The sequence below is a fragment of the Equus caballus genome, chromosome 8, assembly GCF_041296265.1.
Source record: "Equus caballus isolate H_3958 breed thoroughbred chromosome 8, TB-T2T, whole genome shotgun sequence".
NCBI classification, from domain to species: domain Eukaryota; kingdom Metazoa; phylum Chordata; class Mammalia; order Perissodactyla; family Equidae; genus Equus; species Equus caballus.
Window position 1 is genome coordinate 57,719,682 of NC_091691.1, and position 27,224 is coordinate 57,746,905.

Genomic DNA, 27,224 nt, shown 5'->3' on the forward strand with positions numbered 1-27,224 from the left:
CCATCAGCTGAAAAACTGGCGGTGCTCATAGCTTCATGCCCTACACACCTGCTGCAGTATCTGGATTTCTAAAAACAGCAGAATCTAAGAGCTAGGCAACATATTAGATGCTTAGGTTACACAAAGATGAACAGGAAATAGCCCCTGTCCTGGAGAGAACGTACCTGCTCACCCGGGAGAGAGAAGTATTGACAGTTACATCCCAGTGGTGAGGGCTCTGAGAGAGGAGAGGTCCTGTTAACCCTCCCAGAGAGATCAAAGAAGACTTCAAGGAGGAGGGGATGTTTGGGCCGAATCTGAAGGCTATGTGGATGTCTCACTGAGGGTCAAGAAGCTAAATGCTTTGCTGAGTTACTTTATAGTCAAAACTGTGATGCTCTCGAGGAAGTGCAAACAGCTGAGTGGGGCTGCAGTGCGGGAAGGGAAGGTGGTGGGGGAAGAGGGCAGGAATCAGATTACAAACAGCTTTATAAATGCTGCTTAGTGCTTGAACTTTATCACTGAGAAGAGTGTCATGAATGAGATGGAATCCGACAGAGTACTGACACTTCAGGGATGGGCAGAAACAGTTAAGGATTTGCTGAATTACACTGAAGCTAGAACTCTTGTTTTAAAAAAGTCCAGATCCGATACCTACATTCAAAAGATTTGCTATATCTTGAAACCTGACCACCACAGGAAAAACTAAACAATTTCTCACGATGACAAAAGCTAAGTTAGAAGTAAAATCATCAGGCAATTTTATATACTCAAAACAATCTAGTCATATATATGAAGTCCTGCATATTCTCCTAACTAGGCCAACATTAAAAATAAACTGGAAAATTCAGGGCCTTGTTTTGTATATTTAATACCTATTACCTAATTAACAAAAGTGAATACATACGTTCAGAAAGCAGCATGTATTTTAGGAATAGACAGTAACGAATATTTGTAAAGAGAGGTAAATATTTTAACTCTGCTTCAAAATGTTTTCTATAAAAAGCTGATTCTCACTCCCAGTGACCCTGTGCACAGCAGAGCAGAACCCTGCCTGGTCCTTTTGCGCCATCCTCTCACCTTCTGGCGCTGCAGCAGACAGTGCTCGGCTGCTATTCATAGGGTTCTCATGGCCAATTTTTTGCAAAGTGGGTGGCCAGGTCCTTCTTCCTAGTCTGTCTTAGTCTTGAAGCTCCACTGAAACCCGTCCCCCATGGGTGACCCCACTGGTATTTGAAATCCCGGTGGCACAGCTTTCAGCATCACAGCAAAACACAGAAGCCACAGTATGAGAACTGATAGACGGGTGGTGTGGTTCCCTGACCGGGAAATGAACTTGGGCCACGGTGCTTAGAACGCCCAATCTTAACAACTAGATCACTAGGGCTGGCTGCCTACAAACTACAAGAGCATCTAAAAACCTAAGGTAGACTGAATATGTATACATAACATACCACTATTTCAAGGAAGCCTAGGAAATGAGAGTTTTATCAGCACACAACTGAAGGCAATGTATAGGGCAGAAGCATTCCACTCTTTGATGCACTGAGCCCAATTCCGATCTTGGAGATACTGAGCAGGAAGCTATGGCCAGAGACATGAGTCCTGCCACATATTCACAATCAATATCAGTATGTATTGCTCTCTTACACATACAATAAAAATTCTAAAGGAGAACTGCGGTAAAACATGATCAAAAGCAGCCATTTTACTTCAAAACTTAAGCATTAAATGTAGCATAACTCTCGGTCAGTAATGAAATAAAAGAACGCCATAATAATTTTGACAGTGAAAATCATATCTGTTATATTCAACAAAGAATTCGCTGCCTCTTACAGAAGCTCTTAAAACTCCTCAACTAGACAAGTATTTAAATCACTTACACAATATTTAATTTAGCTGCTCTTCCTACTAATCTCATTTGATGGAACTCTAGCCATTGGGTAGGCACTTGAATTCTCACCATTTGTGGGATTCAAAGGATACAGTGTGGGGAAAATGAAAGTGAACTCTGATTACATTCATCAGTGCTAATAAATGAAATTAGAATACACTATAATATTGTTAGTCTGTTTATTACTTGTAATCCAGGGAAAAGTCCTTTTGGAGATAGTATGACTAATACTGATAATATATGTGAATGTCCTTTACAAATGAGAATATTAATTGATAGATCTCTTTTTGGCTGATCAAAGCAATTAAATCTGTTCTCTGTTACTGAAGCCACAGTGGCTTTCACACAAAGATAAACGTAAGAAAAACAAGTGTGTTATTAATGTACTGCATAGCTGTATTCCAAGCAACTTGTGGTCTACATACAGCTAGCCATTATCATAAAATAAAAGCCTTTATAAAGAAAGTGAGTCTCTCTTTGCACCTCATTAATAAAGTCCCCGATGTCCCCAGGGTGCGGGGCTGCAGATCGGACGGGGTACTGGGGCTCGGCGTGAATAGGTCTCTCATCCAGTCGTCGGATTCCTACAGGCTTGATGGCATCAGGTTCTACAGTATCAGGCTGCTGCAGCTGGCTCAAGTCATAGTCCTGAAAAAGACAAAATCAAAAACCCATGGTAGATGGGCATAAAGATGGAAAATTACCACCTTCGCTTTTAAACACATACCCAGAATGCACAGAAATGAGTGAAATTTAACATAATGGAAAAGTTGCCACTATGAGTTTTTCCTGTTATGATTAAATATTTCTTTCACACAGCTCTTTCTTCTGTGTTTTTCATATCTACAGTCTGTGCTCCATCTGCTTTACTATGTTCTTCATCAGTTTCCAATGGAAAACAGCAATGAGACGAGGTCCCACCAGGATATGACTGAAAAACCAACTGGAAAATATAGTTGTATCATCGAAGCAAAGCTACTAACTTAATGGGGTTCAGGACATACCGCCCTAAACTTTGGCACTCTTGCATGTTAAACATCTTAAGTTGAAGGAATTAAAAGCAGCAGAAGCAGGAAGGTCACTGAGTCCCCCCACCCTCTCCCTTCTTCCCTGAAAGAGGTCATAAAACTTCCTTGTGACATGGCCCTGTTTGTACCCAGAGGATGGAAGACATTCTCATCACTGGAGACGGGGACTTTGGGACCAAGAACTCTGCACAAACCTTGTTAAACTAACCCGTCTTCCTAGTTACTCCTCCATCATTTACTATCTCTACCTCAACCCCTTTCTCTTGTCAGTTCTTCACAAATTTATTGGTTCTTTTTCTAGAAAGCATAAAATCTTCCTGCTCTGGTCATTTCTTCGGGTCTTCATTCTCTTGCGAAGGCTCCCATGTACATGTAAAAGTTCAATAAAATGCACATGCTTTTCTCCTGTTAATCTGTCTTGGTCAGTTTAATTTTCAGACCCAGCCAGGGACGCTAAAAGGGTGGAGGAAAACTTCCCTCCCCTATAGTGTTTTTCATATTAAAAAGAAAAAAAAACGATGCAGGCACATTTTCCTTTTCCTTAAAGGAAGGCATTAGTTCATCAGGGTTTCAAAGCCACTCTTCATTCTTCCCTCCCTGTAGTGGTCGAGAGTTGGAAAACATTTTTAAAGGGTTATTTAAAACACCAACAATGGGCCAGCTTGGTGATGTAGCAGTTAAGTTCACATGCTCTGCCTTGCTGGCCTGAGGTTCGCCGATTCGGATCCCAGCACAGATCTACACATAGCTTATCAAGCCATGTTGTGGCAGGCGTCGCACAATAGAGGAAGATGGGCACAGATGTTAGCTCAGGGCCAATCTTCCTCACCAAAAGTAAACAAACAAAAAGACAAACAATAACAACAAAGAAGAAGAATATGCCACAGAGACTGTATGTGGCCCAAAAAGCCTCACTAACTGGTCCTTTATAGAAAATGTTTTCAACTCTGGCCCAGGAGTGCTAGGCCAGGGAGAATGGTTTCCCTTCCAGGGCAGACCTGTGGGAATGTCTTGGAAAAACAGCCTGTCCACTCTCAGATAGGCAGAGAACTTGTGAAGGAGGATGCTCGGGGCACAGGTTGGGCCCTCAGAACTATTTTCAGCTTTAACATCAGCCAGCTACATAGGAATGTAAAAGAAACCAACCGTAATGAGGAAATGCATCAAAATTTTAGGTTTGGGCAAATACTTCATAGTTTTCAAAACCCTAAATTTCAGTGATATAAAATGTCACATCCCCAGTTGAACCAAAAATCTCTAATTTAATGTTGATATTTACAGAAAGTATAGATTTTCTGGTATTCTTTATAGTTCAGGCTTCATTCCTTTGTCTAAAACCAGCTTAAAACCATTTGTCGGATTTCTATCGTGGCTTTGATTTATTCAACGCTTGAATATTCACCATGTGTGGCAACATTCTAAGTGCTTTACATATGTTCGCTCATTGAATCCTCTGAACAGCACTGCGTGATATTAAGTTTTATTACCCCCATTTTAAGAGTTGAGGAGACTGAGTCTCAAATAGCCCAAATAACTAGTCAATGGTGTCCGATCTACTAAGACACAGGCAGACCCTGACTCCAAATGCTTTAGACTTTAAAGCCTCATTCTTTGCTCAGTCATCTAGGAGAGTGAGTCAAGTCTGACTACAGAGCTGGATTTAGAGAGCAACAAACTAGATAGATGAGTGTGGAGGCACAGGAATGTGAGGAATGATTAACAACAAAAGAGACAAAGGAGAGAAAGGACACTGACCTTCAGACCCACTAAGCACCACGTACTATACCAGCCTCTTGATAAGTGTCTTCTCACTGATGCTTTCTAACAAACCCATGAAGAATGTTTTAGCATCATCTTTTTTAGAAGAAGAAACATACTCAGAGAGGTTGGTTGAGTAACTTGCCCCAGATCACACAGCGGGTATGTGATGTGAGGCTGGGAATCAAAATCAGGTGTGTCTGACTTCAAAGTGTTGATCTAAAAGTTAACTCTTTGCTCGTTGGGACACCCTCATCCTGACGACACTGCCCTAAACAACACCCTACCAAGAGATTCAGCTCACCTAACCGGTGAGGGCACTGAGGGACAGCTCCTGCTCTGAGGAGTGTACAGGTGATATGGGAGGTGAGGCAGGTACACTAAGAGTAGGACAAGCCAGCGTGGGAAGTAAACTTGGTCTACTGCAAAGTATAACACTCAGAGAGAGAAAGCTGGCATTCGGTTTGAACCTTGAACAATACACGGGCCAGGGAGAAAGGATGGTTCTGGAAGAATCAACAGCATGAGCAAAGGCCTGAGAATGCTGTTTCCTCTTGTCAGGATAGATGATTTCAGAGCATACATACAAAACTTGAGGGAAAACATCTTGATCTTGCACAAATGTGCTCCAGTTTAAATTTTATAGTGTTCATGAGTTATTTAGAGAATATCTTACAGCAAAGGCGTACAATGATATAACAGAAGTGAAAGCCTTTGAAATTTTAGTGTTATACAAAATAAAAAGAGGGATTTATCTAGAGACTTTTGGATGCTTACACACTAAAAGCATGTTTTCTCAGGCCATGTGTAATTGCATGACTACCAAGCTTAATAGAGTGGGGAAAAGCCCAAGAGTGCCTTTTGACGATGAACGAAGCTTTTTGTAGAAAGAGGAAAACAGATCGTAAGTATGCCTATGACAGTTAATAAATATTTTTATGCTGAGGGTGTACAACGCTTTATTGGAAGTCTGAATTACATGAAATTAAGTAATTGAATCTTAGGTTTAGGGACTGTCTTTTACCTGGTGACATACCCCTCAACAGTCCTCAGTATACGATATGATAATTCTGTCTGAGAATACAGAGGAATGTCTTCAACATAACTTGAGACAAAAGAGGCACGGGGGCTCTGCTCATGCTCTTCCTTCCCAGGAAGGAACCCGTCCACCCTGATTTCTCACTCCCACGATATCCACAGGTGACAAACGTAAATGCATTTTGATTGGCCAGCGAGATTTAAAACATTTTCTCATAAGTTGCCAACATTTAGACACAGCGATATTTCACCTGAAAAAAGGAAGTCTGACAAAACAGAGCTTAAATTCTGATGTAAAAATTTGTTACAGCTGATAGCAGCTGTCCCCTTTGGAAAAGGACAGCATCTCCACCTGGTCTGCTTCCCTGTTAGTATATACATATAACAGCAATATTAACTCATAGCTTTCTATCTGTCTTTTGACCACCTTTTCCTACTATCTGAAGAATCAGTGAACAAGAATAGTCTTAAAACATCTGTGGTCCTGGTTTAGTCCTTTCCACCATCAATATTTCAGGCCCAAAGAAAGCGCTCATTAAAAAAATGTGTTGAAGTTTCAGTGATGATAGTCATGCCAGAGGTTCAAAAGAGCAACCAATTCAAGGAATGTGTTTTGGGTCATATTACACTCCATGGAGTAATTCACAATGGGGAGGGAGGGAAAGACACTTGGTCCCATTGTTGAGACTCATTGCCATGGTGAGTCCCCCAATAATGATGGAAACATGTCATGTTCCTCAGTTATGCTGCTATCTAAAAAAGAGGCAGAAGACAACTGATCTATAGGAAGCTAGAAACTGGGTTCAAACACAAAGCTTGAAGTTTCTCTGTGATGCTTTCTCCTTGTTTATTGCAAATATGGGCTGTAACAATCTGAGCGCCCTGAGTGCACAGGGATGGGCTTTTCTGCCCACATCCATCTGTGTTCCATGGCAGAAGTCCCGACCTGAGGACCCAATTTTAAGCCTTTTGATAAAGGGTCACTCTATGCAAACCTCCTAAATTATACATCTTTACAATCCCATAATGCTTTACTTAAACACACAAATTACAACATGTAGCATGAGAATTATAAAGAGAATTACAGAGACCAAAAACATTCTCAAGATCATTGGGTTCATGGCCTTACTTCTAAAGATTATAAAGAAACAATCCAAGAAGAAGTCTTTATTTGGTTCCTAAAACCCTTTAGAGAAAAAGTGGATCTGAAAATCCTCCTTTGACTGTCAACCTTTACCACGTTAACCTCCCAAAGAAATCTAATTTTCAAATGAAGGCCAAGGAAAATCCTGTTTCAACTAAAGTTTGAAGTGTGTGTTATTTTGGCAATAACCATAAGAAGTAGGCACAGAATTAGGGTTTTTAGAATATTAACATTGCAAGTAACTGAAAGTACTTTTTTCCTGTCTATCATTTAAAGTTTCTTAAGGGTGATACAGTTCTGGGAGAGTTAGTAAGAAGTTAGCAGCTAAACCTCTGGTTTTGGTTTTTCTTGTTAAATTTCACTGACTTGCAATGATTTATAATTGGTTCAGAAAATGATACTACAAATCTACCTTAAATAAAGTAAAATGCTGCATTGGTATAAATTGAAATTCTGGAATCCCAGGCAAATATTTCAGAAAGCTACATTGCTGGTAGAGGCTATAGAATTGTGCAATTAAGTCTGTTTTAGAGAGTAATGAAAGCATTCATTTACTGTTTCACAAGTATTTAAGGAGTGTCTACTGGGTGCCCGATGCCATTTTCAGCTCTGAGAGTGTGAAAGAAGGAAACTGACTCGTACCTAGTGCCCATCTTGTGTCAGAAATTACACTTGGTGGTTTCTCATGTGATAGCTTATAGACTGCAAGCAAAAATCCTTCCAAGTGGGTGTTGTGGGTGTTGTTCCATTCCATTGATTACCACAGCTCACAGAGGTTAATGATTTGCCCAAGGTCATGGCCTCAGTTAAGCAGTGTGGAAGGATAAAACAGAGACCAACCAGAGCAAGCGAAATAAAAAAACAAAAAAGCTGCATCTTGTTGTCAGGGCCAGTGAAGAAATGTACCAAATAGTTTGCTGAGGGGGTAGACATAAGGAGTTTTAAGTGCCAGAAGGGGAGTTCAAGGTGGTTATGCTAACGAGGCACTGAGATGTAGTACTCTGGTCTGTGCACAGTTGGTGAAAACAAGCCCCATGGATTTTTAGTCAGGAAGGAGTCTTTGCTTAGGTCTAACAAGGGTCAGGCACAAGGGAATGGGGAGGGTATTCAAAGTTCATGGTCTTTATCAGCCTCCCCTGGTGAGAGCCAGTGATGAAACAACAGCCAGCTTTGCTATCTCCTGAGCAAGGGCTGGCGTAAGTGGAGAATTTTCCTTTTATGGTAGCAGAGGCAAGCAACTTTAAAATGCCCATATAGATAAAGTAAACATTTTTTTATGTCTCAAGACTGAGTGACTGAGAGAAGTAAAAATACTAACATGAAAGTAAATGCACAAAATTCTGAAGGAAAAAAAGAAAGATAATGTGGAAAAGAGCTATGGCAAAGGCAAGAAACTCTTCAGACAGAAACAAAAAAGGAACGAAGGTGGAAGAGAAGAGCATTATTATCTCACCCTCTATCGCTCCTGGCATTAAAATAATTGCATAAAATAGTGATAAGGTGTCAACACATAACCACACAGCTGCCGACAAGTAAGTCAAATACCCTTGCAAGCTTTATGTAAATTACATTACGACCTGATTCTCTTTCCAGCAAAATATAGTTATGATGGTAACTATCTACACAGGCGAAATGATGTGGAAAACTAAGCAGATCTTATGGATTATTAAAGTCCCCAAAACAAAAGATTTGCTAAAAGCTTTTGTGGTTTGAATCATAAACCTAATATAGATGAAATAACTTGGGGACAGATGAAGGACCTCCATTCCAATTTTAATCACACTGGATAGCTAGTTTGCCACTTCCCACAAGGGAGGTAGCGGAGTCCCCATGAAGAGTAAGCACATTTATTATTTCTGCTTCCACGGTTTACTGCGAATGCTGCCTGTCAAAGCTTCTTTTAAAATTCTTTTAAAATTCTGTTTTCAAAATTATGAATGAGCTGAAGGTTCATTCCTTGGTGCAAAATTATGGTTCGGCTTCAGAAACTAGTACTGTTGAAATTTCATCACATCTCTCTGCCCATTGTAAAATTATGGCATTTTCTTTTGGAAAAATGCAGCAAATACAATTCAATTAGATATGATTCAACAAATACTTTCCGAAGAGTCTCTTGGGTCATAGACTCAGTCACTGCCCTCAGAGAGCTTTTGGTGTAATGTCTTTTAAAAGGACACATTTAAAAGCAATGAAAGCTTAATATAATATATAAACTACTACAAAAACTATGGAGAGTGAAGGTGTTTGTAGCTGTGAGAGAGGGGCTCCTGGAAGAAGTGAGGACCCGGCTGCACAGAGCCTTTGGGATCTAGCAGAGCAAGAGCGCTTCAGAAAGATGATGTTTCTTCTAAAATCTGAAATTTATTTTTTTATCCTCAGGTTTGTAATTTCCCATTCTTTCCAGGTAACTCACTCATTGCCCTATAAAGATGAGCACATTTCTTAACTCTTTCAAGTACTGTCTTGGGAGACAAAAAAGTTAGCCATTTAAACGCGTCTTCAGTTCCACGTTCTCATCCCAACCTCCAACTTGTCCTTACAAAAAGTAAAAATGTCACCACTCAGACAAGATCAAGGTCCTTCTGTCTTAGCATGACCTATTATTCTATCTTGGAGGAAACCTAAAAATAAGGAATAAAGAAATGGCACTATTTGGTTGGGAATATGGTGAATGGGCATCAAAATTCCTCACTAGTTTACGTCACATTGTTTTGGAATTTCCTAAAGAGATATATTCCTTGTTCTAAGAGACATTTATACATAAACTCAATACAGCAAAGGAGCATAGTATTGTGATTTAAGAAGATGGATTCCGAAACTAGAGTGCCTTGATTCAAATCCTGGCTCCAACACCATCTAACTGGGTGACCTTGGGCAGATTATGTAAACTTCCTGTGCTAACATTAAGAGTATTTCCAACTTTTGGACAAAAAACGCTGATGAGGACTCCATTAATGGCGTAAGTTTATAGCAAGGATCAAAAAACATTTTCGGTGAGGACCAGAGAGTAAATATTTTAGGCTTTTTGGGCCACACAGTCTCTGTCACAAGAGCTCAACTCTGCTGCAGCTGTAGTGTAAATGTAGCCACAGACAATATGTAAACAACGGGCATGGTGCATGGCTGCATTCCAATACAAGTTTATTTATAAAAACAGGTAGTTGGTAGAATTGGCTAGCTGGTAGAACTTTGGCATACACCACTTAGAATCTTAGCTTCTTTTTTTCTGGCATAGTGTTAACATATATTTGGCATTCAAATCTTTATCACTGTTATTACTGGGATATTGATAACTTTCTATTCTTCTAACCTAAATGTAATAAACTTACGATTATTCAGGAAGAATGACTATTAAAATAAATTATGTAAAATGTTGTGGTCAACCACACGAGTGACAGGAATAGCAAATAAAGAATGCTGTGCAAATCATGTGCATATTAAAAATATTTAATACTCAGTAGGGAATGGGCACAGACCAGTTCAGGATATATGCTGTCTGTAGCCCACCAACGTGTGTCACTTGGCCATAAGCATTTTGAGAACAGTGTGCAAAATGGGGATGACAATGTGCTAACTCAGTCCCTGGTGAAACTCTCCTCTTGTGAAATCAGTGTCACTCTTTCAATAACTAATATACACTAGTGTTTGCAGGTGGGTATTAACGGACGAACCACTTGGGAACATAATTCACAGAGTGTGCTTTAGCCAACAATAAAAATGTTGAAAGTGGTCTCCACAGTTATGTCCAGATTCAGTCATCTGTTAGTTTGCTTATAAAGCAGAATGATTTTCTAAAACAATTATTTCAAAGAATCAAATATACCATGGTTAAATTATACAGCTTCATTCTCGGCTTGAGTCAGAGGGTCAAGCATGGCTGCCCATAGTGAGGCGGGTCCTGAGACTGGCAGGAGGTCCAGAGAGACCCTCTGGCTCAAGCAGAGATCCCTCACTCAGGAAAGTGACTGGTTTGGTCTCAAGTGGCTTTCTTGTACCTGTGCCTCATCCCTCTCTCTAGGCATCCAGCCTGGATTTTAGATTTTAGTTCCTGTTGCCCAGATTGCATACTCAGATTTTTTTTTAAATAACTTGGCTGCTCAGATTGCTTCTCCAGATTCTAACTTTATCATAATGTCAAAATGTGCTCAATTTTGCAAGCTATGTTTAACCAATTAGTTGGGTCTTACCCTTTGCCTGCTTTAAAGCCAGATTACCAGTGGACATCTAATAAGCCATGGCTAAGTGCCCAGACTTGCTGGTCCTACCCAGCAATACCTGCCTGCTATAGATCAGAAAGACTAAATAAAACATCTACCTTATGACCTCCAGCACAGTGCATAAGAGCTTGGCCTCTCAAGTCACATGGACCTGGCTGTGAAGACTGGACTAATAGCAGTATCTACTGCCTAGGGTTGTTGGGAAGATGATAAGAGACATGAAAACTAAGAATGTAGCACAGTGCCTGACACAGAACAAGTATGTAATGAATGCTATCATCATTTCCTGAAATCAGAGATTTCAAAAAATAAAAGTAAAGTTATCAGAGATGTAGTGGTTCAATTAACCCTACGGATAGACTTGCAAACTAAGAGATTCGGGAAGATGGCCCAATGCGCAAATGTTCTATGAGTGTCTGCCAGGTGCCAACTGTCCTAGATATTGCAATAAAAAATGAATATGACAAGTCCCTGCCCTCACAGGATTTAAGGTCAAGACCAGGGCTGAAGACAACAGCTCAAAATAGAGGTAGACATGAGACGTTGTAAGAGCACAGAACAGAATCACTTGACTCAGCCTGGGACCCCAAGAGAAGATGTCTTGAGATGAATCTTGGTGACTAACTGGAATTAAGCAGGTAAAGGCCATGTTCTAAGCCACAAAAGTATGAAAGAGCATGGCTTAACTACAGACGTACAGGAAGTTCAATCCTATAGCAGTTAAAAATGCAAAGCAGAGGGGTGATTGGAATTATATGTGATTCCTTACATGTGCAAGGGCTGGGCCTGATCAAGAAGACTTCCGCGTCCCAGGGAGGACTGGAAGCATCCCCGGGTAACGGAATGCTGCCCTGCCTGGTTTTTGGTGAGCCTTAACAGACTGCTTCTCACACCCATACAGTGATATAGTGTCCCATTCTCATGAGTTGCTGCACCTCCTGTGTCTTCTCTGTGTCCAGGGACCCACGTCCTTCTGGCATACCTGGATGTGTCAGAACAATACACATGATCTAGCAACCTACCATGGGTGGGTAAAATCTGTTCTCACAGAACCTCAGAAGATTCTCGAAACTCAAGTACCCAACCAGGGTGAGGTAGAGACTTCCAGCTGGTTTCAGAACCCACTTCCAAAAGCGGAAGTGATGCGTGTCATTTCCAGGCGTGGTCCATAAAAATCTCCCACAAATCATCCTCCCTGCCTTTTTTTCATTCAGAGATTGCATGTATGCAGGGCTGGGGTGACCTTGGAAGCCATATGTGGCAGACGGAAGAGCCACTGGCACTCTGGGTCCCTGAATGACTGTGTGGAGTGGAGATCTCCTCTCCCCTCCCCAAACTCCCATGACTAGAAACCCAATTATTGCTAAGCAAGCAAGAAAGACATTTCAATTAGGCTTAGTTCACTGAAATTTTAGGGTTTATTACAGCAGCTCACCTATTTTAACTAATCCATCTGGTTAGGTATATTTATGGCTTTCTCTTGTCTTTAAACCAGTACTATAGAAAATTACTCCCTGGTTTCAGAGCGCTATAGGACCTCTTACTCATAGAAATCTATTTTTCTTAATCTAAAGCCTAGTAATTATTATATAATTGAATCAGAGTCTGCAAAAATAGTTATCTATAAAGGATAGGCTGATAATGTAAATCAATAAAGCTGGCCTGGTACGAAAAAAATGAAAAAAAATGCAATTACTGGAACATGCTTGCCTTGCTTAAAGAGGAAGCTTCTTTTTAGTTTCTAACAATGCCTGTCAGGTCATAATGCAGGTCATGTTTCTAGATGTTTCCATGTTTTGAGAGGATTGGGAGATCCAAAATTTACGTGATGTTTTTCAATTTTTAAGCTCTACAAGCTAAATAAAACACAGACCCCCAGTGTATGAACTGTGACTTTAAAGTGACAGCCAATCCAGCTTTCAGACAAGCCCACCAACCATCAGGGTTGGTATCAGTGACTTTCTTTGAGAACTCAGAACCATCTCTGCTGCAAAAGAGCCCAGCCCCGAGCAAGTCTTTAAAACATAAAACCAAATTTGGGAATTCAGAGAGAGTCCTCACAGTCCTGGAATGTGAAATCTACCGAGCCCAAGAGGTGCTGGGCCTTGTCTGTCCAAAGAGACTGAGAGAAGAAAATTTAGTCACTGCAGCAGCAGCGAGTAATAGAAGAAACAGAAGACAGGTCTGGAACACAGTGGATAATAAGGGCCAAGAACCCGAGATTGATCAAGAGAGAAATGATGTGGAGTCTTTATGTAGCCGTTCACACTTTCTGTCATGTCTGGCTCTGACCAGCCTCAGCTTTAATCTCAAATGAGTTGACTCTGCCTGTGGAGACAAGTCCTGCCCACTTCTTGCTGCCATTGCTCCCTTGAACCACTGGCCATGGTCCAAAGAACTCCAGGGTCCACTGATTGCGATTTGTGAAGCCTCCCACAAGAACAGCAGCATCACCTCTCATAGACCCAGAGTTCCCACAAGGCCCTGGGAATGGAAAATCTTCCAAGTCCAATTTTAAGAGCAGAGGAAGCTGCTGTATGTCTGAGGGCCTACTTCCAGGAAGGGATAGCCTTCACTGATAAATTCAAATGACATTCTGAAAGGCACTGCCTTAATTGCCTAGTTGAGCCTGCTCTTTGCCAAGGATGCTACAGGATATGGTAAACACACCAGCTTCTTTGGACTCGGTTGGGCCAGGATTTAATCCCCACTTCACTACTTTCTAACAGCATGTACCTACTTTGCTGTACTTAGGGAGGGTCAAATCAAATAATGGATATAAAGCACTTAGTACAGGGCATCATAACATGTAGGGTACACCAAACTATAGCTTTTGTTATTATGGAGGATGAAGCTGCATAATGTAAGTGATTTAGGTAGAGGTTGTTAAGGAGAGCAACAGTGAGCGTTGTAAACATAATACACACTCCCTAAATGTTTGTTTAATATAAGAGCAATCGTAATTAAGTCTAAGCTTTAAAGAGCAGGAAGCTAACAGTTTCTGTTTCCTATCCTGGGGCTAAAAGGGGACGGTTCCAGAAAAAATAAGCTGCTATCAGCTATATTGTACACTCACCTTGATTTTATTAGTGACACTGATACGGAAGGAACTGGAAGCAAAGATCATTAAAAGGGATACAGTATCTGCAACCAGCCTCACTGGCCAAAAGGGCACGGAAGGACATTTACTAATGAGGGTAATTAAACATGACTTGATAACTACCAAAAGCCCTGCTGATTATGGCAGCGAAGCAGATAAAGAAGGAAGCTCGCCCTCTGAAAAGAGACTGGACATTACACAGAAGTGTCTGTCCAACTGCCAACAGTCCTGTGAGGAAATAATGCTTCTGTTCAGAACACATCTAATGCTAGTTTCAAATAGGGGTCCAATCTAGTCTCCTGACAATCCATCCAAACCAGAGTGGAATATCCACAAGCACTGGTAAAAGTCTACCATCCACAGAACAAGAAAAAAGATACAGAGGTGTTTGTTTTGTTCTTCTTTTCTTAGGCCCCTTTTCGGTATTTTGTTAAAGAAACTAGCACCCGGTGTTTTGGCACAGAACTTAAACAAATAGAGATGCTCATCAACAGCAGGGAAGATAAGGGCTACCTTTGTAAATGACTGCTCTGCTTTGCTTTCTTTCTAAGTTAGCTCCTAAAGAAGGATACTTTTGCTTGGCAGGAAAAATAGGAATCTTGGCTGAGCCAGCTGTAGGCTAGGCAGTATGGCCACGCTCGGACAGCCAGTGGCTGCAGACCTGCCTTTGCCTGTAACCACAGCCACCAACCACCTAGACTGACCTCTGAGACCTACCCATCCTTTAAAGCTGGTGATTCTTTAAGACTGTCCAACTGAGACACCAAGCAGACCACTGCCTGATTATGGCAAGCTGTGTCTGCTTCCTATGGCACAATCTCCATCCACATGCTCCATAAAATACCAGCCAAATGAAATAAAAATCGACTAAAATTTGTCTAGAACTTAAGATGGCATCAATTCCATTTCCAAGGCCCACTCTTGTAAAGAGAGAATACCTTCAAAAAAACTAATAAAAAAGTATGAACCACATTCTGTTGCCAAAAATGCTTAATGCACACTAGAAAGAAATAGAATTTCTAACAGGGAGCCACATGTGAATTATGGAAAATAGAATACAGTGTATTTCACAAAACTGAACTTCTCAGGAACTGACCATGATGTTAAGATTTAAAGCAATAAAATCTTATTTAGAAAATGGAGAGGTGTTTGGAATAAATTCACTTAGAAAGTAAGAGTACTAAATAAATGGTGTATCTTTCTTAAGGAAAAATAAAGTAAATGATAAAATCCACCAAAAATGTTGAAAAAAAACTCTTGATGAGTTCAGTTGGAGAATTTATTCAAACAAATATGAAGACATATTAAAAAGTGATAGCAATGAAAGCAGTGTGGTATTGGCCCAAGAATAGACAAATGAGCAAGTAGGACAACATATAGAGTGAGGAAGCCAACCACAGCCCCACACGTACATAACCACCTGCTTTATGACAAACGAACCACTACAATGCAGTGAAGAAGGGTTATCTTTTTAGTAAACAGTGCTGGATATATATAAAACAAACAAACAAAAAACTCTGATCCATATCTTATACAGATGAATAATCCATTACTCTGGATTTAATATGACAGGTATTAAATAGATATGATATGATAGGTAAAACCATAGATGGATCACAGATTTAATGTGATAGGTAAAACCATAAAGCTTCAAGAAGACAACATGAAGATTTTTTTGGCAAGGAGGATTCTTTACCTCAGGGTAGACAAAGTTTTCTTAAATAGGATATAAATGCTCTAACCACAGTGGAAAAAATTGATAAATTGGATTCCACTAAAATTAAAATCTTCTGTGGATCCTAAGAGATCATTAAGAGAATAAAAAAGCAAGCTATAGAACGGGAGAGAATATTTACAAACATTTATCTGACAGAACTGATATCCATAATATATAAGGACCTCCAACAAATCAATAAAAAAAGAGCCGATGACTCAATAGGAAAGCCGACAAATAAGCTGAACAGAAACTTCACAAGGAAGACAGCAAAATGGTCAGTCAGTCAGTAGGAGCCTCTCAATTAAATCATAATAAGATGTACATCACCAGAGTGGCTAAAATTTTAAAAGACTGAAGAAAATCACATCGCCAGTGAGGATGAAGGAGAATTGGAACTTTCATACATTGCTGTGGCAAGGGGAGGTAGAAACGGGGACGATCACTTTGGAAAACTGGCAGGATTGTACTAAAGCTGTACATAGGCACGTTTTAGAGCCTAGAAATTCAACCCCTGCACATGTACCAAGAAAATGCACAACAATGTTCATAGCAGTTTTATTCATAATAACTCAACTGGATCAACTCAAATATCCAAGTGTAGTAGAAGGATAGATAAGATATGGTTAATTCTTACAATGGAATACTACTCAGCAATGACAAAAATGAACTACTCCTAAATATAGCATGGATGAATCTCACGGATATAATGTTGAGTAAAGGAAGCCAGACAGGAAAAACACCTACTGTATGACATCCATTTGAATAAGAAAATCCCAAACCAGATAATGCTAATTTGTGGTGATAGAAACAAAAATTACTGATTACTTTTGACACTGGCTGGCAAGGGGTACAAGGGAAGCTTCTGGGGTTCTGGAAATGTTCTTTGTTGACATGTCCGGTGGTTACATTCTTAGACCCGGAGGAAGCCTTCTGCTGCTGGCTGGGATATAGAAAATCATGAGATGATTATTCACACTCTACTGCCAAGAACAAAAAAGTTACCAAATCACAGAATTTTGAAACCATAAGACGGCTGAGAACATAGTGAGGTCTAACTGAACGAAAATACAGACAATGACAAGCCCTTTCTAGGAGAAAGAAGACCCAGAAGAGGAGTGGGCGGAAGAAGAAAGGAATCTGTCATTAAATGGTAAAAGGACAAAACATCCCGATTCTGAGGGAAACTTTAGTGGCCAGGAGTGAACAGCTTGATGGATTCACATCCTGAGGGAGTCTGCACCCACCACCAACTCTTCTGCACAGGCCTTTACCTAGTGCACGAGGCGGTACACCAAAGGGCCAAGGATCTGCCATGCTAAGGAAGCCTAGATTTGGCAATTTCTGAAGAACGGATGGGGGTATGAAACCAGAGACAGGACACTCACTAGGACGCTCTTGCAGGACAGTGATGATTCTGAACTAATTGAGGTAGCGGCCTTGGTGAGGGAGATGGGTGAATGGATTTCACTTCAGAGGTAGAGGAGACAGAACTCTTGATGTAGCATTCCTATACTGCATATTTTATTCCGCTATTGTGAGGTAAAAATTAGAAAAAAACACCCATTATGTAATTTTGTCACAATTTTTTATATGAGAACCGCAAATAGAAATCATAACAGAGGATCAGAGATGGGTGAAAGCTCTTGACCTAGACTAAAATGCCATCAAAGAACCAAGGGGCTACAAAAAGATGCCACAGGAAGACTCGTACTAAATAAAGAAATTAGCCACAGAGGACAATACAGAGAAAGTTCCAGAAAAATCTTTGGACTTTCAGGGAAGTGGGTAGGAAGCAACACATTTACGTGCACGAGTTTATCTAGGGGCAAAGAAAACTTTAGAGATCAAGAAAAGAAGAGGTTGAAGATTTATTATGATAATTTCAATAAATCTTAGATAAATTTGACCATCTGATTTCAAGAATGCATCTAAGTGGATGAAGTCAATACAGGAAGTAAGACTTTCTTAAAATAACTACAACAATAAAACCTCATTAAACAATTTCTTAAAGGGATTGGTGGGAGGGGAGGAGAAAGAGCCCAATCAGGAGACATCGAGTGCCCTGGACCAGACTCTCAGATTCTGAGAATCATCGTGGTTCTTGACTCTAGGCCTCCCATTCTGTGAAGCATCCACTTATGACCAGTGGTCTTCCAGTTATTACTATTTTCACTGCAGCTTCTTTGAGTTGGGTTTAGGTTTATGTCTAGAAAATTATGCAGAATGTCATGAAAAATAAAATACCGAAAAGATTTATGAGAGAATGTGATCAATGTACGTTTGCTGATCTTGAACATAGCTCAGGCAAGTGAAAGGACAGATTAATGAAGGATTAAGCTAAACATGAATTTTAATATCCAAAGATATTTATAAGCAAGAAACCCTGGGGTGTATTTATAGAGCCACTTTAATTAGTCAGTATTCAAAACAGCTTTACACACAAGTCAAGTTTTCAACAGATTTTAAACACGGTTCTCTTCTAAATGAGAGAGTTGAGGAATATTGTTACCCAAGCATGGAAGCTGGAAGCTGGGCTTGAGTTCTGGCTCTGCCAGGACAAACTCTGAGACTGAACCATGCAATTTGCTGCAAATAGAAAATGAAAAACCATAACAGGCTGCCACAAAGATTAAACACAACAGTGGAAGTGAGTGTGCTTTGTAAAACAAAAAGTGATATATTATTTCCTCAAAGGAGTAAAGAAGGGAAGGAGAAAGTATGTTCACAAAAATTCGTGTTTATTCAAGTTAACAGTCCTATCAATAATGTCTACATCTATACTTAAGACAGAGTACACTGGAATTTACTGAAAATGGTCTAAGACCCACTAACTGTGAGTTCTTTTTCTGACTACTATTGTGACATTTCCATTACTTAGTAGAAATGACATAACTATCAAATGTATCTAAGAAATACCTGTCCTAGCGATTTCTCAAGAATTTCATTAATATGGTCCAGATAATTTCAAGAGGAATTGTATCAGAGTGTTAGTTTAGGCTGTGACATCAGACAGCCCTGGATTTAAATCCTGCATCTATCACTTGCTAGTCGTATGAGTGTGTAGACTCCAACCATCCCTAGTGTCTGTCTTCTATGACAAAAGTGAAGACATTCAAGTATACCACAAGTTTCAAAGATTTAAGAGATAACAGCACTTAATATCCTTTGCAGAATGCCTGGTATGCAGTACAGATCTTATAAATGTTAACTATGATATTACCTAAATTGTTGCTTCCAAGTAGATAAAGATCTTTGTTTCCCAACTATTGGTCATTCTTATCTTTGAACAGATACGCAGTTCCTTACATACACAGTGACACAGAAGCTCATGTTATTTTACAGCCAGATGGAGCTTCAACATTTATCGAGCAACTACTATGAGCCAGGCACCAGAACAGACACTAGGGATACAAAGATGAACTAGATATTGTCTCCAACTTCAAATATTTCTCAAGAATGTAAGACCATTGAGGGTAGACATTCGTTGGCTCTGCCCACGTCTGTATCCTCGATGATTAAAATAGTGCTTGGAATATTGAATGTGCTTGGGAAATGCTTGTGGAATGAATAGTCTAGTGCTTTTTCTGCCATACATATAAATATCTAAATCTCAATGCAGAAAGACTTTTACTTATATTTCGGATATCCAATAATGAAAAACTGTAAAGAAAAACATTTCTATTAGTACAAATATAATTGGAATTAGGTTTAAATCCTGGGCTTCTTGAAGCAATTTAATGATTTTCTTACAAAATAAATACAATGACATTTGGCACTTTAAAAAACATTGAAGAAATGCGCAGCAAACATTGGAAAGAATTCACCAAGCGTTTGATAATGTGATAGCAGAAAGGAAATTTGACACCATTTTCTTACTGCTTGCATTAACATTTTCCTACCATTTAGATGATATGATCATAAAATTTCACTTAAAGATTTAAAATATTGCTCACCTGGTCTTCCTCTCCTCCACCTTCTTCATCATATTTTAAAATATTATCTCTTACATCATCTTCTGGATCAATTAAAAGTTGCTTGGCCTGGCGTTCTTTATCCCGGCGTTTCATCCATACCACAAACATTAGAACGAGGACTAGGTAGGAAAAGAGTGAAAAAATCACTATATTGTAATTTTTAAAATTTGACTTATACAATCACAGTCTTCAACACTAATAACATACTTATATGGGTCAAAAACTTGTAGTGCATATGCCACTCTGTTATCTGTTTCTGGCCTCACATTAAGAGAGAGAAGAAAAAACAGGAGTCTGAGTACTGGGTTTAGAGTGAGAGAACTGGCTTCCAGTCCCTGGTACCCTGTGAACTCACTGGGTGAACACTGTCCTCAGTTTCTTCATCGACAAATGGGGACAGTAACTATTTTTATCTTTCACTTTGGCTTGCTAGAGGATAGGATACTCCCGTAAATGCTAAAACAACACACAGCAAATTAACTTGTTACTTGTTATTTAATTGCTCTTTTATTCAGCTTGGTCACCATTATGCTCCCCAAATCAGAGAACGCTACTTCTCAAGGGGGACTTCTCAAGGGGGGATAGGTGTTGGCCAAGATGACTTTGGTAGTAAATTGGAATTGGATCAACTGTTGAGTGTTTTTGGCCCCCAAAGGCTGGTGTTTTCCTATTGCACTATTCTGCATTCCTGTTCATAATAAACTGCATGTTTCAGGTACGAAGGCAAGGGGATTAGTTCGAGCACGGAAATAACATTAGGCTTTCATGCCTTACACTTTTGGGCCAGGTCTAGAACCACAAATTTTCCAGAGGTTTGATGTTAAAATCAGCACCAATTCATTTTCCTTCAAAATGCTACAGTCATTTCTTCACGCCATAATCCATCATATCTAAGTCTTTCTCGATAAGGTTGACATATATGCCACATTTTAGCTGAAATTGAAACATATCCCTAAGTGCACATCTAGGAATGCATTCTCTCTAAAATCTGGGGGTATCAGTTTACATCCTGAAGTTAAAGATTTAATGACTCCTATTTGAGCACACTTTTATTATTGGCCATAAAAGTAAATATCCTCGTTTTAAAGCCAGATACATGATCTCATTTGCCATTGTTCCAGGGCTAAATCTAGCAAGTGGATTATTAGTATAGCATGCAGGTTTCAAATTATAGTCAAAGTAGTCTCCACACAGGAAGTAAAAAATGCTCAGGCTTCTATAGTAATTGCTTAGAATAAAGGAACAGAATTCTAAATTACCAAAACACTTGTAAATGGAGAAAACATAAAAGAAATGGCCAACATTTTCAAGAAAGTGATTGGTGCATAACATGATTGCACAATAAACTAAGTCCTGCCGCTATTCCACAATAAAACACAGGGCCCTGGCAATTTATCCTTTTAACCTGCATGCTTAGAAGTGGTTCCTAAAGTACTTTCTAGTGGTTAATTTCTTGCATTCCACTGAACCAAAGACTGCAAAGTATCTTAAAAAGGAGCAATTCCTTAATCGAGACTTGCTCTAAAGACAGACAATTTATTGAGCTGTGTAATCATTTCTATTATCAAATGTGCTGTATGAAGTACAGTCTCTCACTATTTTATGCAGCCCTTCAGAAACAATTACCTTGATCCTTGCATGACTGGAGCAGGTTGCTGAGTGCGCTTTATATGAAGGAAAGTGAAGGAAAGCAATATACTTATTTTCCTAAATCATCAACTACGTGTCATAAATTCATACTCAAATCATAAGAGAAGTGTTCAAACTTAGGACTGTCTAACATTTTTCTATGAAAAGAGTTTGCTACTGCTCCCCAAGCCATCAGCATCAGAAAATTGCAACGGCATGGGAGAGGTATGCAGGCCGGGTTTGCTGCAAACATGTGAATGTTTGAAACAATGCTCAGGCTCTTTTCATTCTGAAGTGGACTTGGCTGTCCCATATGTGATTGGCAAGAGGCTCAGAGGTTGAAAAGAGTTGTTAAATTACTTTGAAAGATAACAGCACCAAGTTACTTTGCTAAACATCCTAGAAGCGAAAAGGGAAAATCTAAGAACCAATGAAAGCACTTACTGAGCAGGATGATGATGCAAAGCAGGATGGCAATGATGGCACCCGTGCCAAGCCCCGCACCCACGATTCTATCCACGTCTGTGCAGTCCCCGTTGGAGTCACACTGGCAAACCTTCACGCGAAGGATGGAAATATTTGATTTGGGAGGATTCCCAGAATCTGTGATTATGATTGGAACTTCATATATGCCAGCTTCAAGAAATTTTATCTTTAAATTAAGCTGAGCAAAATCACCTATATGAAAAAGCAAAAAATATAGTTTGATAACTAATACCTAATACAGTAAAAAACACATAGCATTTTCTAGAACGTATTTACTACCTAACAGTATATATGAAGCAGACTATAACTATGCTGTGCTGTGAAGACTCTTTTGGTTTTAAGGGCTTTCAATATCTTATTTAAACTTTAAGTAGCTTTTAAAATATATTTAATAAGATTATAAAGGACCTACAATTAACTTTTAATAACAGGCTTCAGAACTTCTCAACTGCACACATATTCAAATAATTAATCTCTTCTTACCATTAAGCCGAGTGATGGTCCAATTTTTCTTAATATTCAACGGAGACAAAGGGAGATCAAAAGCAAATGGTCCAGCATTTGGATCAATGTCATAATCAAGTGCGGTGATGTTAATTGAATTGGGGTCTGGAGTTTCACATGTCTCTGCCTCTTGAGGTAACACTTGAGGGGCATTGTCATTAATATCAAGTAAATAGATCTGCAGCGTTCCTGTTCCACTCATAGGAGGAATTCCTTAAAAGGGAGAAAAATCACAAATTGATGCTAAACAATTCTCTCCCATGAGTCTCAATGACAGTGAAATTCTCAAAGCTTCTAGCCTTCTTGCCCTTATCATTGCATAACTTTGGAAAAATCTAGTTGCCACAGCATCAGGGCAGACTGTTTTCGGAACAAGGCCACTTCTTGCTTCCTTTCTAGGATGACCTTGAGCTGCCACTGCTGGTGTGCAGGAGCTGAGCACGGCGACCATGCGTGCCCCTGCCGAGCTGGCTCTGCACCTTTCCTGCCCTCGCCGTCCGTTACTCTGGGCCCCGTGCACAACATGCTGCTCTAGGCACTGCAGGGAATGTGAGAGAAGCAGAACACCAGGCTCATGATCTTGCGGACTCTACTCTTTTGATGGAAAACCAAGACATGTGCATGAAAGAACAGAAAAATGCTTTTAAAGCTCAAACACAGCTACAAAAACTTGAAACAGGCTACAGACAACTAATGCAGACCCATAGACCTCATCTGGGGAAGGAATGCCGTGGAGAAGAGAAATGATCTGTGTTGATCAACCAACTCCCTCCCTGAGAGTGGAACAGGTTTCTCTATATACATTATTTCATTGTAATCCTAGGCAGTAGGTTTAAATAAACAAGGAACCTAAATCTCTATAAACTGTTCATGGTCACACACTCTTGTAAGTGATGGCGTTGCTACTTAAGGTTGGTCTGCCTGACCCCAAACCCATTCTCATTCCACTACCAAATGTGCTCTCTACCACTTCTTGTGATTATTTAGTCTGGTGATTTGGCCTCTGATATATTATAAATTATACATAAATATACATACTAAATATATATAATAGAAATGTTATGTTATTACATAACTATAATATTTAACTAATTATATAATTTATATATATTATACTATGATAGAAATATAAATATTTTCTAAAAAAGGTTGCATACCAAGACCCAGAGGTGTAAGTGACCTGCCCAAGAACACAGAACTAGAAAGGAGCACACACACATTCTTGAGAAGGGGACAAAGAGAAACCTCCATGGACCTCTCTGAGGAATACGGATGGCTCTGAGAGCAGGGAGAGTTAAGGTGGAGACATAAGGTGGCTGTTAACAATTTTCTAATACCACAGTGATTGCTATGATACTCCATAGTATGAGGAATTTTCACACTTATTATCACATTTAATATTACTTGACTCTCTTAACAACTTTATAGAATAGGCAAGCAGCAAAAACAACTTATCAATAATGAAACTAAGGCACAGAGAGACGAAGGCCTTGCCCAAACATTAAGGAGTAGAACCAGGGCTCCAGACCCAGCCTCATGATTTAAAGCTGAGCGCATATGCAAAGCATCACAGCTCCACAGATTTAAGCGCTTACTCCTCTCTCACATCAAACACCCCTTCAATTAGGAAACAATCCACCTTGGTGAACGAAAAATTTGGTTGTAACTCACAACAAACATGCATACATATAATTTTATAGCTCTTTAAATCTCAACATACTGGTGCAAGATATATTACTTTAGGTTCCACTGCAGAGGAAAGCTACTCCTTACATACGGCGAGGCAGCATGAAACAGCCACTAACGCTGTGCTCTGATGTGCAGTGGCAGAAATGGCAGAAGCTGTTTCTCCCGAGCGTCAACCCTAAATATTTGAGTAGGTCCCACATTAGAAAAGACAGGAAATATTGCTTTAGCCCTGTCACCACGTAGATTTATGACAGATAATGATCTCACTGAATCTTATTATACATGATTGTGAAAGGTTCATGGAAACTGTTCTTATCACAAGTGTTGATAGGCAACATTTTTCAAGCTGCATATCTTGACCACCAAATTGAAGCCTGCGATTTTTATTAGATGTTAACATTCATAGTCTAACACTAAAATGATTTTAAAATATGCTTGTGATTCAGTTTTGAAACTATTAACACACCAGAGAAATATTTATTTGAGTGTTGAGTTTGTGCCAGACACTGCTTTAAAAGCTTTATGTGTACAGCCATTTTATCTTCCTTAATACACCCTGAGTCAGGTACTGCCACCATCAGATTTAAAACTTTGTTGCCAATTCTACAGTTAGGCAGTGGTAGAGATGGAGTCTGCACCCAGGGGGTCAGGGAGAGCTCGAGAGCCTGTACTCGGAAACACACGTCGTACTGAGAGCCAACAGAGCAAAACAGACCCACCACCAGATTTACATAAGTCATATTTGTCTTAAATAACTAAAACAATTGGGCTATCTATTCATCTCAACCATTTAGAATCTAGCAGAGACCCAGAACAACAAAAAAAAAAGGGCCAAAACTAACATACCAAAGCTTGTGTTCTCACAGATCTCCATTTATGCACAAAATTAAGTTTCCTAGCCCATGGCAGACTAGAGGCAGAGAATTAGAAAGAGGAAAAGTGCTAGAGACAGAAAAACAGATGGCAGCAAATTGACAGATCAGAAGAAATAAAAGGACCAACTCAAAAAACACAGTGTCTGGGGCTAGCCCAGTAGCACAGTGGTTGGGTTTGCATGCTCTGCTTCAGCAGCCCAGGGTTCACCAGTTCAGATCCCGGGTGTGGACCTACACACTGATTATCAAGCCAGACTGTGGCAGGCATCCCACATATAAAGTGGAGGAAGATGGCCATGGATGTTAGCTCATGGCCAATCTTCCTCAGCAAAAAAAGAAGAGGACTGGAGTCAGATTTAGCTCAGAGCTAATCTTCCTCCAAAAAAAAATCCCAGAGTGTCTGGGGCCATTGAGGACGGACTCACCCTGCAGTAATGAGGCACTGACGCAGAGGAGGGCAGAAAACCCACAAAGGCTTGTCATCACAATATGAGGCTACTAAGGAGGGTGTATGGACATTGGGAACATTCATTACAGAAGACAGGGAACATGTCATAGAAAACCCAGTGGAAAAGGAAAGTAGAAGTTGGGCCTTAGAGTAATAGATATCCATTTTCTAGACAATTGAGTTTCATAGAAAACCTCATTTCCTGATGATGCATGCATGATGAGGCTATACTCTAACAACACACAGGATAATACAGTGACTATATTTAATTACGTACCATTGTCAGAAGCAAGGAAAGTAGCATTATATATATTGTTTTTCACATTTGGCGATTCTCTGTCCAAAACAGCAATTGTAGTTATTTGCCCATTCACAGGATCTATTTTTAGCCAATTGGCAGGATCAGATAATTTTGTGTATCTAAAAAATGAAAGTACAGTATGTTAATTCTTTTGATATAAAACTTTAAAAAACTAAAACATATTTTTCAGTCTAATTTCAAATGCAACCAGCTCATTAACTTGTATTTTTTTTAGATAATGGCTGGATATACAGCTTTCACATGGAAAAGTATTTCTGTGACGGTGATTCTGGGAGGCACATAAAGGTTGAGTGTGGGCGGGCACGCAGGAAACATTAGACAGGTGTTTGAGGGGAAAGACTAGGAGCCCCGTTTCTGTGCAGTGGGCTATGGTGGATTTGACAGATTTTGTTTCAAGCTGTTGTCTATTTCAATGAATAGTAATAGTGCAGATAAAATAGCTCAAATTTACCTTCTAAGTAAGCAGTAGCCCTAATGTATAGGATATTAGAGAAATTATAAGAGAAGTGGAATTTTCTATCACAGAAAACGCTTAAAATATTTACCACCTTATCATGGTGGAGATGACGTCACAGCGAGGAGACCCCCATAATCCCATTCCTACTAGTATCTCCCACACAGGGTCAAGCCTCAGAACTACGCCTATCAAGGGAGGTCCCACAGCAGAGGCCATCTGAAGCAGATTATCTCTATCAGTAGACTGATCAGCTTCAACTCCTTTTTCAACCGGGCTGAGGGTGAGATTTTCAAGCTTGGATAACCAATATACAGATTGGAAAAAATATCCTATATTTTGAGAGGTAAAAAGTTGTAGGAGTTTAATACATCTATTAATTTGCTATCTATCTATCTTGATTTCAATGTCTAGAGAAATGGAGAAGATATGCAGTTATCTGTTAGCAGCAGTTCTGGAAGAAATTAAATAAAATATGAGCTAATTTAAAAAATTATCATCACCAGCAATGGAAAATGGTCGTGTGGGGTATGCTCTGCTAACTATCTACTCCCTCATCAAGAAGGATAAATTAGATTTTGCTGAGGCGAGAAATCTTTACAGATATGTTTTGTAAGTCCTATAACTACTGTACAGGTAAGGGATGAAAATAATTAGCTGATATCTTGGTTTTGGCGTGAGTTTTCTTTTTCTGATGAGTGGAGAAGAGATACATGTTATAAGCTTCTGAGAGTCCCCTATTTATTCACAGTAGAAACTTTCTGTGATGCTTGGTATAAAAGCACAGGCTGAATTATTCTTAAATATAAAAAAAAAAGAAAAGGGGGCAGAAAACATTTTTTCTTCAAATAAGACATGATCCATTCTTATATTTCCTAACCAATGTACTCATTGATCTACTGAAAAGAAGGTTCATCGAAGAATTAAAAATAATTTGGTAATAAGTAGTTTTGCTTCCAGTGAAAAAA

At 39.5% G+C, this 27,224-nt stretch overlaps 1 protein-coding gene across 3 annotated transcripts in view; it reads right to left on the reverse strand.

The window, feature by feature from the left end:
• Positions 1-27,224, reverse strand: part of CDH2 (cadherin 2) — a 208,433-nt gene that overhangs the window by 9,426 nt on the left and 171,783 nt on the right. For all 3 annotated transcript variants that reach the window (XM_023647607.2, XM_070275608.1, XM_070275607.1), the window contains 5 exons: positions 25,758-25,900; positions 22,448-22,681; positions 21,923-22,156; positions 19,829-19,968; positions 2,357-2,521 (listed from right to left, as the gene is read on the reverse strand). In XM_023647607.2, the coding sequence (XP_023503375.1) occupies positions 2,357-2,521; positions 19,829-19,968; positions 21,923-22,156; positions 22,448-22,681; positions 25,758-25,900 (916 nt within the window). The remainder of the gene's footprint in view (positions 1-2,356; positions 2,522-19,828; positions 19,969-21,922; positions 22,157-22,447; positions 22,682-25,757; positions 25,901-27,224) is intronic.